Source organism: Hoplias malabaricus, chromosome 12 (assembly GCF_029633855.1).
Source record: "Hoplias malabaricus isolate fHopMal1 chromosome 12, fHopMal1.hap1, whole genome shotgun sequence".
NCBI lineage: Eukaryota > Metazoa > Chordata > Actinopteri > Characiformes > Erythrinidae > Hoplias > Hoplias malabaricus.
The window spans coordinates 40759705-40778303 of record NC_089811.1 but is presented as its reverse complement, the minus strand read 5'-3'; the positions used below and the strand labels follow the sequence as shown (position 1 = coordinate 40778303).

At 40.6% G+C, this 18599-nt stretch overlaps 1 protein-coding gene across 1 annotated transcript; it reads right to left on the bottom strand.

Annotated features, from left to right (window-relative positions):
- Nucleotides 1-338: 338 nt before the first annotated feature.
- vil1 (villin 1) lies at nt 339-17181 on the bottom strand. Its single transcript, XM_066686358.1, has 19 exons — nt 17101-17181; nt 16919-16993; nt 16619-16815; nt 15815-15923; nt 15458-15568; nt 15104-15306; nt 14131-14209; nt 8913-9011; nt 8222-8375; nt 8004-8104; nt 6407-6544; nt 5898-6056; nt 5608-5787; nt 5136-5281; nt 4727-4871; nt 4292-4480; nt 4134-4202; nt 1931-2095; nt 339-1059 (listed from the first exon to the last, which is right to left on the bottom strand). The coding sequence occupies exons 1-19, from the start codon at nt 17179-17181 to the stop codon at nt 946-948; spliced, it is 2514 nt and encodes an 837-aa protein (XP_066542455.1). The 3' UTR covers nt 339-945.
- Between the last annotated feature and the right edge of the window lie 1418 nt (nt 17182-18599).

Genomic DNA, 18599 nt, shown 5'->3' with positions numbered 1-18599 from the left:
TCTCCATAGATGTGACCCTGAGTGTGCAGCATACAGCAACTTAAAAATGTGTTTATATTTAACGAATAAACTTAAGGTAGTCCCTAAAAACACTGATCATAATTTACTTGATCTCTTCCCTTTTATATAAATGTTCAACTGAATTAACAATATTACAGATTTAAGTATGTATTGCATTTTAAGAAAGTGTCCCAATGAGGTATGTTTTATGCATCATTTTATTTTAAAGTTGAATATGATTTACTGTGTTCACAGATCATGAGAGGCAGTGAGTATAGCATTTATCAAGTTGAAAGTAAAGGAAATAATGGAAGTGGAATTGAAATGAGAACATTCCTTTATTTGCAACTGTATGGCAAGTGGATTGTAGTTTATAAAGGAGTGGAGTTTGTAGACACTTTAGAAACCTTAACACGGGGGCCTTAACACACATTCCAAAGCCACCCTCCACTACTGCCCTGAGTTTGCCTCCATGTGTCAGCCTTGGTGTGCATGGTCCTTATCGGCAAATATTTTATATGGCCTTTTAAACTACTATTTCATCAGCTTATTTTCAACACGCTGTCTCTCGAGTGAAACTGGTAATTAATAATTTATGTTCAGTACACTACCGCAAACAAGCTGCCTTTCAAATGGACACCCTAAGGTTAGTCCGGTTACTGGCTGTTAATAGGCCTTAAAACAGCATAATCGCATTTAATTAACTATGGATCATTTTTTAAAAGTGAAATAATTCCTAAACCTTCTCATATATTAATTTATACTCCATTCTGTGCAATTGTATTTCTGTATGAAATGTATACAGAAAAAAATTAAATGTAAACAAATAGATCTAAAATCTCCCATAAGGCCCAGTGGTCTGTAGTGTAATCTCATTGCACTATGCCTGTAAATCAGGCATTCGAATGGACGAGGGATTTCTGTGAAGGCTATTAGTAAGTTTGCTTAAAACAGGCCCTTCTCCTTTTTCAGGTTCTGCTGTTTCCACAAAGGCATTGAGTAGAAGTTGATTCGTGAAATACCCAGCACAAGAGCGAACTCCTCCTCTGAGAGATACTCCTGAGGAGAACAGAGAGAAGAGCTAAGGTTCAACATCTCCTTATCATTTACAAAATGTGTAATACACAGTGTAATGGATTCAGGGTGAAATCATTCAGGCTTAAAATACATAAAAGTAACACTGCATTGTTTTGCACGGTTTCTAATGCGTGGCACATAATCACTTACCAAGAAGAATAAGTTCCCTCTACTTAAAAAAAGCAAGAAATTCCACAGATTCAGGGACATTTATTGTAGAGGCCAGTGGGAGGATGTTTCTGTCCACTCTCTTCTATTATAAGATGTCTTAAGGGAAAATATTTTCTATATATTTTATTTCTGAATACTAAGCTTGGGCAATAATATACATTTAGACAGACATTGATCATCTGCAGAATTATCATAACAAACAATCACTGTGATCTATAATCATTTACAAAATACTACATTACAGAGTTACATTAAAGTTGTATCCTAGAGCAGGGGTCGGCAACCTTTACCACTCAAAGAGTCGTTTGGACCTGTTTCACACAGTAAAGAAAACACTGGGAGCCACAAAACCCTTTAGAAAATTTAAATGAAATAACACTGCGCATAACAGGGTTTTTTTTTGCCTTTGTGCTCTGTATAAACAAACTACACTGAGTTACATTTATGACATCATCATCAGAGGGATCAAAGAGCCGCGGGTTGCCGACCCCTGTCCTATAGCTTGTGTTTTCTCTGATGTAAACTAGATTGGAAATATACTTTAATTGTAGCACATAGCAGGCAATATTTAGTTGATACATGTGTCAGCAGTGTTGCCATTTTTGCAAATAGAGATTAGATCGATAGTTGTTATTCTCTGTGGTAAATGAACAGTGGAAACACGATAGATATCAATTAGTACCTCTTTCTTGGCAGGGTCTACCCCTTCAGGCAAGTCATCTGTGAGGCAGTTGATCAGTTGTTCTGCTGGGTGGATTGGGCGTGTGGATGGGGGCAGGACTGAGTTACTGGAGTTGTTACTGGGGTTTGGGGTTGTGTTAGTGTTAGTGCTGGGCGTTGTCATGTCCTGCAAACAAAACACAGTTTGGTGTCCATTGGTTGCCACATAAATAATGCTGTACAAATGAGAGTAAAAGCAGTGTTCATCAAGAATAGAAAAATAAATGCTGGCTTTGAACGTGGGCTTGAGATGAATGATTTCACTTCCATCACCTTCCACAGCTGAAGTACCCGGGGTGCCATGGGGTCTGTTGGGTTTGTGTGCGATCACTTCACCTAAATGTGTGTGTGTGTGTGTGTGTGTGTGTGTTTTAACTGACATGGAATGATGATAAAAGCATGTCTCATATTTCTATTGCTCTACCAGCTGAAATCAATCTTACAATTATTTTTTTTAATCCCAAATGATGTAGATGAAGTTCACATTGTTACAATAAATATTTGGTTTCTAGAGCAATATACAAAAGCATGCTATAGTTTTAGCTCTGTAGCACATACAGGGGTCGGACAATGAAAGTGAAACACCTGGTTTTAGACCACAGTAATGTATTAGTGTGGTGTAGGGCCTCCTTTTGCGGCCGATACAGCGTCAGTTGGTCTTGGGAATGACATACACAAGTCCTGCACAGTGGTCAGAGGGATTTGAAGCCATTCTTCTTGCAGGATAGTGGCCAGGTCTCTACGTGATGCTGGTGGAGGAAAACGTTTCCTGACTCGCTCCTCCAAAACACCCCAAAGTGGCTCAATAATATTTAGATCTGGTGACTGTGCAGGCCATGGGAGATGTTCAACTTCACTTTCATGTTCATCAAACCAGTCTTTCACCAGTCTCGCTGTGTGTATTGGTGCATTGTCGTCCTGATACACGGCACCGCCTTCAGGACACAGTGTTTGAACCATTGGATGCACATGGTTCGGTAGTCCTTGGCAGTGACGCACCCATCTAGCACAAGTACTGGGCCAAGGGAATGCCATGATACGGCAGCCCAAACCATCACTGATCCACCCCCATGCTTCACTCTGGGCATGCTACAGTCTGGTGGTACGCTTCTTTGGGGCTTCTCCACACCGTAACTCTCCCGGATGTGGGGAAAACAGTAAAGGTGAACTCATCAGAGAACAATACATGTTTCACATTGTCCACAGCCCAAGATTTGCGTTCCTTGCTCCATTGAAACCGACGTTTGTCACTGGCGTGAGTGATCAAAGGTTTGACTACAGCAGCCCGGCTGTGTGTATTGACCCTGTGGAGCTCCCCACGGACAGTTCTGGTGGAAACAGAGTTGAGGTGCCGTGATTTGGGCAGCCGTGGTTTTTATGTTTTTTGGACAAAATCCGGGTCAGCACCTGAACATCCTTCTCAGACAGCTTCCTCTTGCGTCCACAGTTAATCCTGTTGGATGTGTTTGGTTCTTCTTGGTGGTACGTTGACGTTACCCTGGATACCGTGGCTCTTGATACATCACAAAGACTTGCTGTCTTGGTCACAGATGCACCAGCAAGACGTGCACCAACAATCTGTCCTCTTTTGAACTCTGGTGTGTCACCCATAATGTTGTGTACATTGCAATATTTTGAGCCTCTTACCCTCTGCTAATTAACCCTTCACACTCTGCTTGTACTGGTGCAATGTGCAGTTAATGAAGATTGGCCACCAGGCTGCTCCAATTTAGCCCTGAAACCTCCCACACTACAATGACAGGTGTTTCAGTTTCATTGTCCAACCCCTGTATATTTCCCATTCTGAACAGTAATATTTCATAGTCAGAAGCATTTATATCAGTCTCTTCAATATCTGAGTTTCATTGTATGCTTAATGAGAGCTTAATGATAAGTGACTAAAACTACAAAAGCTATTCTAAGAAAATTTAAAGCTCTATGCAGTTTATGGCAAGTGATGATGTAGGCCTGTTAGGTCTGTCTGCTGGCGTATGAACTGTACTAGGCTTGTAGCACCAGTCCAAAACTAAAGAAACAAACTTCATATACGAAACAATATTTGAAATTCACTTTTTTGACTGGTTTAAAAACTCGGAAACTCATTCTTTTATTTCCCTGTGATTAACACTCTCCATGTCTGTGCTTTTGAGGAACTGACTACCCACCACCGTGATCTTGATGATGTCGGTTGCGTCTCCAAGCTCTGACTTCAGCTCCTCATAGGACTTCCCACCCTGAGAATGCAGAACCCATCTCAGTTAGATACGACTGATAAAGTTGCTCTTTAGTTTATTTGACCAAATAGAGTGGGAGTAGTGCCTACACTCCACATGTGTGGGTCCCAGGCGTGAAACCAGCCGGTGAAGGTGGGTGGCTCAAAGCCTTGCTTGACCACTAAGATGGGCGTGTCTTGGTCTCGGCCGGCCGGGTGGCTTTTCAAATACTCCTGAGCTGTGAATACTGCTTCTTTTTTCTCTGTGTCATTGGCTCCTTTACCGATCCACAAATACACCTGGAAATTCAGGAGGCTTTCAGTTACTTCCAAAAGAATCTCAAGGATATTTAGTGAGTTTGATCATATTGCTCTGATGTATCTAAATAAAAACCTTTACAAGAGAAAGGGATAACATTATTATTTTTTTAGAATGAATGTAACAAAATTTAATTTGAATTTATATCAGTCTCTTCAATATCTGAGTATGAGTCTGACGTCATATTTGCATAGAATGCTTAATGAGAGCTTAATGATAATCCTCACCTGGTCCCAGATGTCCAGCAACATGACATCATCCTCGTCCAGGTCATCCTGGTTAAAGTTTGTAATCTCAGTCGCAACAAATCTGCCGGTCTGATTGGAACACTCAAACAAACGGGGTGAGACCTGGCTGTTTTCTGCCTGCAATCTGTTCATGAGGAAAAAAAAAAGTGGAGATGCGGTCATGGGTCAGAGTTAGAAATGATCCTTTCAATTTATTTCAAAGCAACAGTTAATCCATTCATTTTCTAGCTCCAAAAACAAAGCTTACTCCTCAAAAATATCTTTTAAAAGTGGATGTTCTCTGGGCTGTAGATGTATTAATGCATTTTGTGTCCTGGATTTACAGTTGTCTAAGGACTGAAACATGCACAATGTAAATAAATATATCGACGATGAGGATTGTTTTCACCTCTTGCTACTTGCATATGGAGACTTTCCCCCTAGGTTCACCCAGAAGTCAGCAGGTTCCTGACCCTCTGCTATGACCTGCTTCTCCCTCTTAGAGATGATGTCAGCAAGGGATTTACCCATCTCTCTCTCATCTCCACTGCAGCCCTGCAGAAGATCATAGCTCACTTTAACAAACCTTGTTCTACCAGAATGTTAATGTTGCCACATATTAGTGGTGAATATTATGTGCACTGAAATCTCAGCAGTAGATATACAGAGTATCAAAAGAACATGCTGCCCTGGTGTTAGTATTTCCCTGACAAGAAAGGGATGATTTCAGCTTTTTGTTGTTTGACGGACAAAGGGAAATACGGTGTCACTCAAACGCTACATAATGTTAGAGATATGGGCAAATAAATTCTACTCCAGTCAGAAGACTGTTGGATCCAGACAACGTTCATCTCCTGAGGTGATGTGAACATCACACTGACCTTTCCATACCACAGGTAACAGCAGGTGGCAGTGCTGAGTACAAACACATCGTTGGAGTTGAGTGAGGAGGCACGAGGGGGGACCTCAGTGGCACGAGTGTTAAACTCATTTGAGCCATGAACATGGAAGAGTCTTACTGCAGGCTGGATGTAGGTGGAGTCATCCTTGGAACTTCCTTCCTAGAAAACAATCCAGTTATTTAACAGTTGTTTTATGGATTTCAAAGTGTTAACAAGTTACTGTCAATACTGTAGAATATTCCCAGCACTGGGAGAGCTAATACACATACCTCATAAACCACCATCTTGCCCTTGAAAATAGCCATGAGGTGCATGGGTTCCTTCCCCATTGGTACTCGAACCTGCACTGGTTCTCCATTATATTTCTGGTCCAGAATGACGGCCTGATACGCAGAAGCTGTCAGCTCTGCTGTGCTTGCGTGACGGCCCTATAAGAGTCCCATACAGTGAGCATTAGTATTCCTATATGTGACAAATAACAGCTGACCTTTCAGGCTAAAGTGAACGCTGCCCTTTTTAGTGAACTGTTCTTTTGTGATCTGTATTACAGCCTCAATAAGGACTTGAAAGTTTGGTTCAAATTCAAATACAACCCCACAGATTTCTGACCTTGACCAACACATAGCACAGAGTTTTAAGCCCAAAGCACATGCCCAGCTCATAGCAGCAAGCTTTGTGCTGGACACTGAACTAAGCACAAAAGTGTATCTGGGTTAATTTGACCTCCTTGGACAAATACTCCAAGCTCTTATACATAGTAAATATTAATGATACTCACTTGCCAAATGTACAAAATGTAGTGCAATTTGCTGCTGACTTCATACTTGTAGAGGATAAGGTAGCAGTCTCCACCATAGAAATGCCCCAGCCATTTCCTCTCCACAGGAACTAGCTCATTGTTCTCTATTCTCCATATCTGCAATTTAGATAAATCATATTTACTTCCTTAACCTCCTGTGTGCTGAATTTTGGAATGCGTCCCTTGCAGCGAAAATAAAATAACTGCCAAGTGTTTAAAGTTGGGCGGCACGGTGGAGCAGCAGGTAGTGTCTCTGTCACAGCCCCAGGGACCTGGAGGTTGTGGGTTCGATTCCCGCTCTGGGTGACTGTCTGTGAGGAGTGTGGTGTGTTCTCCCTGTGTCTGCGTGGGTTTCCTCCGGGTGACTGTCTGTGAGGAGTGTGGTGTGTTCTCCCTGTGTCTGTGTGGGTTTCCTCCGGGTGACTGTCTGTGAGGAGTGTGGTGTGTTCTCTCTGTGTCTGCGTGGGTTTCCTCCGGGTGACTGTCTGTGAGGAGTGTGGTGTGTTCTCCCTGTGTCTGTGTGGGTTTCCTCCGGGTGACTGTCTGTGAGGAGTGTGGTGTGTTCTCTCTGTGTCTGCGTGGGTTTCCTCCGGGTGACTGTCTGTGAGGAGTGTGGTGTGTTCTCTCTGTGTCAGTGTGGGTTTCCTCCGGGTGACTGTCTGTGAGGAGTGTGGTGTGTTCTCTCTGTGTTTGTGTGGGTTTCCTCCGGGTGACTGTCTGTGAGGAGTGTGGTGTGTTCTCTCTGTGTCTGCGTGGGTTTCCTCCGGGTGACTGTCTGTGAGGAGTGTGGTGTGTTCTCTCTGTGTCTGCGTGGGTTTCCTCCGGGTGACTATCTGTGAGGAGTGTGGTGTGTTCTCTCTGTGTCTGTGTGGGTTTCCTCCGGGTGACTGTCTGTGAGGAGTGTGGTGTGTTCTCTCTGTGTCTGTGTGGGTTTCCTCCGGGTGCTCCGGTTTCTCCCACAGTCCAAAAAACACATGTTGGTAGGTGGATTGGTGATTCAAGTGACCATAGATGTGAGTGTGTGAGTGAATGTGTGAGTGTGTGTTGCCCTGTGAAGGTTTGGCGCACCCTCCAGGGTGTATTCCCACCTTACGCCCAATGGTTACAGATAATGGATGGATGGATGGTGTTTAAAGTTATTTAACGACAATGTTTAATTTCTTAGCAGCAGCTAGTGGTTATAACAGCCTTATTGTACAAACTTGAATCCAGAATTGATAGTGGGCCTGTTGGTATAGCAACTGCTGAGCCAAATTTTTTTATTTATTTGAATTTTATTTTATTTGAAAGTTTCTTAAGAATTCTTCACATATTGTTTAGCACATATGTCGGCTTTGGTTCCCAGGAACTTTGAAAAAGCCTGTATTTCCATGGGAGGATTTATCATATAGCCATGAAGCTAATTGCAAAATCTAATCTATCCCATCTAATTTACTCTCAGGATTAAATCAAATTGTTAACTCTAAAATCTCAACAGCTGGTACTTGTTTATGAACACTAAATAACTAAAGAAATGAAATTATATTTTCACGTATTTGTTTCATTTTGATATGAATGATTAGTAATGTTTACTAACCTCTGCTTCACCTGTACCATCATCCACCATTTTCTCCCGGGCTGCAATATCTGGCCTGGCATGCATTGAATTTACATCAAACTTGATCTGCTCCACCTTGGCTACAGGAAAAATTGAACAGCACAAAAAAAAAACAACAATATTAACTTTATGGTTCACTATTGATGACTTAAGTAAAACAGTTGGTAGTATTTATTGAGCACGTCATTTGCGCTGACCTATTTTGCCTGGGCTGTGTGTAGTGCCCAGTCCAACTGTCTGGCTTTTCACTGTCCATTTTTGGAAAAGCTGCTTGAACACAGAGGACTCAGAGCCATCATTTACTGTCTCCACGTAAGTCGATGAAGGGTAGCCTTTAGCCTTTTTGTAAGCCTAAGATCAAAGATGGAAAGAAAGTTTTTATTTGCTAATGCGAATAGGCAGTGGTAATCTTTAGTGCTTTCTGAGGGAATTTTTATTGTTACAGCAGCACAAAGCACATCAGGACATACCAATAATAGACTGTAAACACAATGAAACAATCACATAGCTGAAGTAAAAGAGTGACCCTGAACTGGATAAGGGTTACAGACAATGAATGAACTAATGTATTTATTTAGCCATTCTTTTTAATTGCTTTGTTGCTGTGCCTTTAAGAGTGCTATATGTAAAGAGTTTTGACTGCCAGCTCCGTATTTTGCCTCGAAAGACTCCACATTCCTTTTACGTGGTGGTGAGGAATAGCTGGTTACCTGTAAATATATATTTTATGACATCACAAAACAGTACATTCAAAATAAGCTTCTTGTATATCGTAATTTCCATAAATGGACTGAGCATAATGTTTTGAACTTTTAAGTGTTTGTATACAACATACAAACCTCAGGGCATCTCTTTCTGTTAAATGACATGAAAAGGTTTTCCACTTACCTCTGCCATGTTCAGAGATTCTGATCTTTCTCTTTTTGATGACTTCCTGCCTTTCCAAATAAACACACGGATTCCACCTTGATCCAGTAAGTAGCAGTCCTACCACAGGGTTTAATGAAATCAGCCATAAGATAAGGACAAGAACATTTTTTGGGTCCTGATGCCCTAATGAGCAAGACCACGGAGGAGAAACGCCTCATATCCACTTAGTTGTCAGCCTTGTGTTTATTAATGTTTCTTTATGATGTTAAAATTTTACACAAAGACATTGAACCAGAGCAAGATTTTTTTCCCCAAAGGTTTTTAGCCACCCATTATAATTACTTTAAAGTTCAAAAGAGTTTTGTTGTTTTTTAATTTAAGTCTTCGGATTTCCACCTCTGAGTATTTTGCTTCGCAATTATCCATCTGAATATAACTGCTCTTAAACTGAACTCGTGAATTTTCAAGAACACGTTTTCATTGTTATTATTCAAAGATAATAAAATTCAAACAATATATTCTGGAGTTGCTCAGATTCGATAGGCCAAAATACGATTTAAAAAAATCATAGCACACATCCGGGACACAAAGGATAGCAATCAAACCAACATCCAATCACGACGCTGAAGTTAGATACTGATTCGCCAGTTTCTTATTTGAATTTTCTGTTTCACATTATGCCCTGTGAAGGACTGGCGCCCCCTCCAGGGTGTATTCCCGCCTTGCGCCCAATGATTCCAGGTAGGCTCTGGACCCACCACGACCCTGAACTGGATAAGGGTTACAGATAATGAATGAATGTTTCACATTATATGATGCAGTAGTTGCATTCTGTATACTAACACAACTTCCACACCGTGGAAAAACTACACGTTTAGCTTCCTTCCGCTGCTATTATCTCTTTATTTTCAAGTTTCAGTTTTTTTCAAGTGCCTCAAAAATCTGAATGGTTCACTGAAGATACAATGTAACAGACTATTGATGTCCTGAAGATGAAGAAATGTCATTGTGTTATTTTTGTCATGGCCCTGTGAATATAACAAGTGACATGATGAACATGTGGAAACATGAACTGTGGGGTATATGTCGTATGGCATTTTTATTTTTTAATTGTCAGATATTACAGAGGGTGTAGTACAAATATAATATCCCAAAGTGCAGAGCTGAATTCATAAAGTGTTTGTTTAAACACTGAATGTCAGTGTGTGTATTCACAATGTCTGGTTATTTCTAATATTATTATAAATATTTATGTAGAAATGTGTGTTTGGTGGATTATCTTTGTTGTAACAAAGCTTCTTGGCAATAAATCTTATACCGTCTGAAAGCCTGTTAATTTCCCTTTTAAATTGTGCCACACTTGTAAGGAACATGCATTTGTGGGATGAGCAGTAGAGCTGAGTATGTGGGTTGTGCCCATGAAAAATTTGCCAAATCCTCTCTGCCAAAGCCAAGACGTATTGGCAGTTTAACAGTTTATTAATTTAACAAACAGGAGCCTCAGTAGCGTGTGGAAGAACCACAGCCACTACTGTTTGACACCTCCTCCTCACGCTGCTCACCAGCCTGGTCACACACTGCAACAACCAGCATTTGTCACAAGTCAGCCGACGTGGTTGTGTTGGTCACTCTGGCACCAACAGCACGCCCAAGATGATCCCACAAGTGTCCAATGGGGTTGAGGTCCATCCTCTCCACTCCCACATTCTGGAGGTAGTCTCTGATAAACCCCGCTCTGTGGGGGGTGAGTGTTGTCATGTTGGAGGATAGAGTTTGGTCCCAGACTGTGGAGATGTGGGTTTGCCACTTCATCTCGATATCTCTCTGCATTAAGAAGCCTCCAATGATGAAAATCCTAGTTCTTCCAGTGAGGGAGATGCCGCCCCACACCATCACACAGAATAAGCTGTTTGGCACAACCCACACACTCAGCTCTACTGCTCATCCCACAAATACACGTTCCTTACAAGTGTGGCACCATTTAAAAGGGAAATTAACAGGCTTTTCAACTGTATAAGATTTATTGCAGCCGATGTGGTGCATTCATTCATTGTCTGTAACCCTTATCCAGTTCAGGGTCACGGTGGGTCCAGAGCCTACCTGGAATCATTGGGCGCAAGGCGGGAATACACCCTGGAGGGGGCGCCAGTCCTTCACAGGGCAACACACACACATTCACTCACACCTACGGACACTTTTGAGTCGCCAATCAACCTACCAATGTGTGTTTTTGGACTGTGGGAGGAAACCGGAGCACCCGGAGGAAACCCACGCGGACACGGGGAGAACACACCACACTCCTCACAGACAGTCACCCGGAGCGGGGATCGAACCCACAACCTTCAGGTCCCTGGAGCTGTGTGACACCGTGTCGCCCCGATGTGGTGCTCCCGATTCTAAATATAGACATTTTAAATAGTGATAAATGTGGGGGTGTCCTAACTTTTTCCTCACAAGAAATATAAATTGTTCTTCTTTATATTGTACAAGTTTATAAGTAATTTCTTCAGTTTTATTTGTATAAGCTCCATCTCTCAGTGCTGTTCAACTATAAGTCAAATGTCCACATGTTTAAATATGTTCAAAAAGACAAAGGCTTTCATGGGGTGTTCTAATTTTCACATCACTGTATCCCCACAGTTCATGTTTCAACATATTCTCATATCACATGCTCTGTTCACAGGGCCATTACAAAATAATTCTACAGTCTTCTTCACGATATTAATAGTCTGTTATATTGTGTCTTCAGTGAGCCTTTCAGATTATTGAGACACTTTGAAAATAAAGAAATAATGTGCAATGAATTTAGCCAAATAAACAATTTCCCCACACATTCTATTATGTCCAACGCTATGTTTATTGGGCAATTATATAAAACCTCCACAGTCAAATTTCTTCATCTTCAGGACATCAATAGTCTGTTATATTGTGTCTATAGTGAGCCTTTCAGATTTTTGAGACACTTTGAAAATAAAGAGATAATATCCGCGGAAGGAAGCTAAACGTGTAGTATTTCCACGGTACGGATGTTGTGTTCGTTTTAGCGGCGACAGAATGCAACTACTGCATCATTTAAGGTGACAGAGAAAATCCAAATGAATCGATTGCTCATCCTTGGTGACCCGGATGTGACTCTGAGTTTTTGGTGTCTGTATTTCGTCTGTCTAATTTGAGCAACTTCAGAATATATTGTTAGAATTTTTTTGAGCTTGAATTTTTTATCTGAATTTATTAATGTTGAATAATAACAGTGAAAACGTGTTCTTGAAAATTCACGAGTTCTATTCTAGACCAGTTATATTCAGATGCATAATTTCGAAGCAAAATACTCAGAGGTGGAAATCTGAAGACTTAAATTCAAAAGCAACAAAATTCAGATCCATAATTTCAGTGCAAAAAAAAATTCAGTGCTACAAATTCAAAGGTAATATTTCAAAATCCGATGAGACAGATTTGCTTCCAAAGTCTTCGGTCTTAAAGTGACAGTGCACCAAAAATTACAGAAAAATGTCACATTTCAGAGACAGGTAATCCACATATCTAATACAAACACGGCAAACACACAACTGTCATGTAATTTAATTAAATGTAAATGCAAAAACAACTATAAAGTATGATAAAATCGTTTATCAGTCCTCTGCTATTTTTACTTATTTATACGTCCCTAGTGATGTCATATTATATTTATTTTGTTTTATTTCTATATTTTAAAAAGTTATTTATTTTATTATTGGCCTCAGCAATTATGTTGTGTGTCTCTACAATGTACTGCTTACCAATGCATTGCTTATTATCACAGTAGAAAAGCATGAAGTGGAATGGGAAGCAGCAGCACATGAGCTTAATGCCAAGTGTTGGCAAAGGGGTATATATCCCCCCCAGACTTACTCTGTGAATCAATAGTACTGCTTTCTCTGCAGTGACGGAGTTCCACTGTGAGTGGCATTCGTTCTCTATTTCTAATCATTCATCACCCACCCTTATTATGTTTATTTTAGCTGAATTCCATAAACACATCATATAAATATTCCAACATTAAGCATAACTGTGGGGACAACATAAATATTTCAGAAGCAATTGTGATTGGTGTGTTAATGTTAAACTCTTTATCAAATGTCTTTATGCAGTTTTGGTTCTCTTTCTTTGTGCCTGTCTAGCTTCTTAATTTAAAACTGGTTTAAACGACAGACCACAGAGTTAACATTTGACTTCCAGTATCAGAGCACGGCCTTGAAAGAGAAGTAGGGTTCTTTCAATTCCTGCCAGTCGAGACTTGTCTTGAAAGACCATCTCTCTGTTGTAGCTTTACGAGTCTTTTGTTATTGATTAATGTAGACCTTATATCATACTGTTAATTGTTTTATTAGGCATTGCTTTCAGCAGTGGATTGGTGGAAATACCTGTTCATGGACGCTGGGTTTGATATTTGCCTATTGAATAACATTAGAGCGTTGATTATCAACATGGCCTTTGCACAGAGTGGTTCTCTTTTGCATGCTACACGACTTGTACTGCCAACTACGTATATAACTGAGACATGGTTCTGTGCAGGCTGCTGCGACTACTGACTCACTTTTGAGAGACTCTTAGTGGTGCAACTGGTTGTGTTTCACTGCCATTAGGACTGGCCCTTGTAATCTTTGGGTGACAATAATGGCTCTAGTGGCCCAAGGCGAGGAAAGATGCCCCCTTGAAAACTTGATATGCCCTATATAAAAAGTATGACAGCCTAAAAGGCACATTACTGGAGTAAGATTTTCAGGTGACGGAGTTGAGACTAGAGTGAGATTTTAAATTGTGCACACACGAGCATATTCACTTGGACCCTGCTTAAAATGCTAATTTGAACCGCTGCCCTTTGTATTTAGCAAGCATTGTGCACTCTGCCCTAGTGGCTCATCGACGCTGTTCGTCAACTTCATATGTGGAGCTGGACATTAATGATCTGATCTGTATGAATGTCTGCTATTATTTCATATGAATTATTTTATAGAAAACCTTATTTGTTTACATGATTTATTAATCCAGCTAAGCGTATTCTTCATAAACATTAAGATGTCCAAAGTCAGGCAGGACAATTTCAAATAACAGATATTATACTTTCATATGTATTTCATTGTTTCAGACACTTTTTATCACAAAGGAAACAATGTAAATGTACTGTTTTATCCACTGTATCGTATTGTACAATATACTAGTATTTAATATCTAGTATGAAATGTTTTTGGAGTCTTACTTCTGGGTTGAGCAGATCTTGTGTCAGTGGCTTTACAGCCACTTCCTGGACCACCAGGCTACCTGAGGCATCTGAAACACTGCACAGAACCCACAGACCCTTCAGTGATGTTCATTTATACAGCCCTGAGCAGTTTAAATTCCATTTTAAAGTCCATCCGTGAATAATACAACCATAACAACATGACCACCTCCTTGTTTCTACATTGACTGTCCCTTCTCTCATCTCCACTGACCAGAGAAGAGCACTTTGTTGTTCTCCAGTTACAGACTGTAGTCGTCCTATACGGACAAGACCCCCAAGGGACCCCCACAGAGCAGGTATTATTTCGATGGTGGATTAATCTCAGCGCTGCAGAGATATTGACATGGTGGCGATGTGTTGCACTGGTATGAGTCGATCTGCTGGAGCTTTTAAACACCGTGTCCACTCACTCTCCACTCTGTGAGACACCCCTACCTCCTTGGTCCACCTTGGAAAGTCAGAGACAGTAGCTCATCTGTTATGGCACAGTGTGTGTCACTCATCCTCTAGTCCTTCATCAGTGACACAGGACACTGTCGGCTGGATATTGTTGGTTGGTGGACTATTCTCAGTCCAACAGTGACATGGAAGGGTTTAAAAGCTCAAGCAACTCTGCTGTGTCTGATCCAATTGTACCAGTACAACACACCATAACACAGCACTACCAAGTCAGGGTCATTGCAGCGCTGACAGTATACAGATGGATTACTGTATGTAATTCTACAACTACAAAGTGGACCTGAGAGAATGGACAGGGAGTGTAGAAACAAGGAGGTGGTCACAATGTTATATCTTTGTATATGGATAGAGTGCACTTATAGTGTATTGAACATATGAATATATCCAGAGGAAAGAGGTAAACTATATATGTACATTATTTGTGTTCTAGGTACATTTAAATATGCCCAAAAAATGTAAATGTACAATTTCTTTTGTGCAATGATCTTACTGAAAAAGTTTGACGCTAGACTTCAGCTTCTCATCAACCACCTCATCAGCAATGGGGTCCTTAATTTCCCTTCTCTCTCCCAAGGCCTGTTTCATCAGTTTCATGGCCTCTTCAGAAGATTTCTCATCGTCTCCCTCCACCACAGTCACCTGCGCTCGACCCCCTCTCTCTCGGTCACGGATATCTTTTGCCAAATTCATCCCCTATTATTTGCACAGAAGCTGTCAATACTCATCAGATTAAACAGTCTTAAACACTGATGTTGTTTCTTTGATGTACAAAAGACTGAACATATCAGGTTTGACTTGATTCTAATAACTCATACATTATTCACTGCAGAGTGTCAGAGCTCACCTTTAGTCTCTCCATGCGATTGCTCCGAGGGCCATTCCACTGAATGATGAGGTTTCCCAGGTCCAATAAGAACACATCCCCTTTATTGAAGCTGTTCCAGCTCATGTCCACCTGAACACAGAGCAAAGAGACGTATGATCACAAGACAACACTGTGTTCAAACACCTTGATACTAATCTGTTCATCTCCTGCTACTAACACTACTTAATATTTTAATATAATATAATGTATATACAAGTTAGGTTACAGTGGAATGTGTTAACCATTGATAAGACAGTGCTTTGGGTGGGACTGGGTTTTGTAAATAGATTACAAGCTTGAGTTCCTGTGGTAAACTGAGGGTGGACTTTTTCTCACCTCACCAGCAACCACATGCTTCTTGCCCTTGACGTGCAGCAGTCTACGGACATTGTATGTGTTGGTTTCCACTTGCTTCATCCCCGAAGCCACGCCTCCTTTCTTGTAACTGTGATAAATAGAGGTATCTATGTTCCTTAATATGGTTATAAGGTCTTCTGACAAGTTTTTTTGCATGCACTTAGTTGAGTAAATGCAGAAGTCAGTGGTGTCATCATTAAACTTCCTCAAAATCACCTCTGTTTCAGTCTTGTTGACTAAGAGCATTATGGTGTGATGTTGTAATGTCAAGTATATGACAAACAAGGTCATCATTACGGAAAAAATAGCTTGAACAGGTCTCAGATTATAAAGAACGTTTCAGTCTCAGATACAGTATGTTTTCATGATTTGGGGTGCTCTAATCGGTTGTGCATATAGAAAGAGACATTAGAAAGGGACAGGTTTGAGTAGAAGCACAAGCCCAGTCATTGGCTGGAGAGATATAACCACTTAGAACAGGGCTGAGTAGCATTATTGCGTTATTCAGTGACTCAGATGGTGTTTGTGATGCAAAGCTAATCATCCAGCATCAGTATTAGACCCCACTAATAGTCCTTACTACAGTTAACATTACAGCAATGTGTAAAATGTAGAGCTTGCTAATGCCAAGGATTATGCCTTCACACAATATTAAAGACTGGTACTCTGGTTAAAAGCAAGTAAACATTTGCAAATATCCTTTTACTAAAAAAGTTGGACGATATACATTTCATCCAAGGCCACATCAAGGCTTTAATTAATCAAAGTATTACAGTATCTTACATGATGCCATTTTTGAAGTATCCCTGAAACTTTGCGCTCTCATGGCCCTGAGCTTCCCGATGTTGCACAGCCACACCCCCAAGGTGCTCGTCCATCATGGTGGTGTAAATGGCAGCTGCCCCCTGCTCATCCACAGAGGTCTCCTTGCCCAGCCAGTAATGGATATCATAGGTGTAGGAGCTGCTGGTCTTTTGTGTCTGACAGTACAAATACAATATTCAACACGCATTAATCTGTGTATGACTTTTATTGTGGATGTCTAAGTCTTTACATGTCCTGTATCTTGCAGAGAGCACTTACATAGAGTATGACATAGCTGTCTCCCTCAAAAAACTGTCCATGTGTTTTAGGAGGGCAGGGAACTAGTTCCATGTTCTGTGTAATAAAGTGGAGGTCTGATAAGAGACATGTTCATATACACAGTGAAGTATTCATAGCTCAGTTGTGAGGAAACGACTAAGCAGTGCATTCTCAACCCTCACCTCCACCCTCCATATCTGCAATCCTGGTGTGGTTTTATTAAGGACTTTAGGGACTTCGCTCTTTACTTCAATTTGTGGCATGATGCCAGCTTCAGAATCTGTCACCTTGAAAAGACAGGAGATAAAGAGAAGTTAAGAAAAAAGACTATTAAGCCTCAGTGGCTAGGGCTGAGCTATTTGTAAACGATCTAATTGCAGTTGTTCTCACCATTAGAACCAATATAGAGATTGCAATTAAAATGGATCTCCAGGCCTGTTCTTGACACTTAAACGCTGAATATAGATTGCTACTAATGAGCTCTGTATTATTAGCTTTAGCTTTAAAACTCAAATGTTAATGTAAAAGTTATGAATTTTTCAGCAATACAGCCCTTCCCACACACACACACACACACACACAAACACCTTTCAGATACGCTGCAGGTAGTGTAAGACTTAACAGTGCCTAACAATGATCTTCAACATTTCATGTCCATCAGTTATTGCAATATAGACTATATTCTATCTACAGAAGATAAGACTTGGCCTAGTCTACATCCTGGAAACAGATGCTATGCATTAATCATCACAAAATATGCCTTTATCCGAGTTTCATTTTGTGCAGAATAATTGTGATACTTTTTATTTTGTAATGTTTTCTTTTCCTTTTTGTAGCGTGGGTTTAAATGAATGCAATTGTGCTTTTGAATAAATTACTTCCCTCTGCTAGGGATTTACCTTGGTTATCTTTGTTATTTTGGTAACTGTGGGTATTACGTGAGCATTTAAAAACAGTTAAGGACACTAGTTTCTCTTATCTTCAATTCATTAAAATGCTCTGTATTCTCGGTTTACCTCTGTGTATATACATGAATGAAACATTTTTAAAGAATAAAATAAAAATTCAGACAACAGAGTGGTTGACACCAGATGGCGCAATTAAAAACAAGGCCGCAAAAACAGAATTAGATCTGATAAACTGAATGAAGAGCTGTGAAAGTGAAAGAAAGACATTGGTTGTGAAGGTGAGCATGTTTCTAGGACAAATGCTCTGGTACATCATTGGTTTAATTATCAGTTTTTAGGATATAGACTGTACAGTTTTACATTAGTAATACATGCATTTTTACATTAAGCAGTATGTCGTGCATATGCATGAATTCAGACTGATGCTCAAGATGCTCAGCCAACCTTCCGTGGCCAAGAAGACAAACCACAACCACAAGTTCTGGTCTGCAGTGCAGTTTTTCTGACAGATTTTCTCAGGCACACAGTGCACTCATGTTGATGCCATTGATAAACACAGTTACACAGTTAATTTTACTAGTTACAAAATAAGTAAAAACATCTATTAAATTATTACTAAATTAGAATTCAGGGCGGCACGGTTGTGCAGCAGGTAGAGTCACAGTCACAGCTTCAGGGATCTGGATGTTGTGGGTTTGAGTCCTGCTCTGGGTGACTGTCTGTGAGGAGTGTGGTGTGTTCTCCCTGTGTCTGCGTGGGTTTCCTCCAGGTGA

Coding starts and splice junctions, on each gene's coding strand:
- vil1 (XM_066686358.1), bottom strand. CDS start 17,181: ATGCCACAAATTGAAGTAAAGAGCGAAGTCCCTAAAGTCCTTAATAAA. Junction 6,545..8,003: donor ATGGTACAGGTGAAGCAGAG/GTTAGTAAACAT, acceptor TCTAAATTGCAG/ATATGGAGAATAGAGAACAA. Junction 6,057..6,406: donor ACATTTTGTACATTTGGCAA/GTGAGTATCATT, acceptor GGACTCTTATAG/GGCCGTCACGCAAGCACAGC.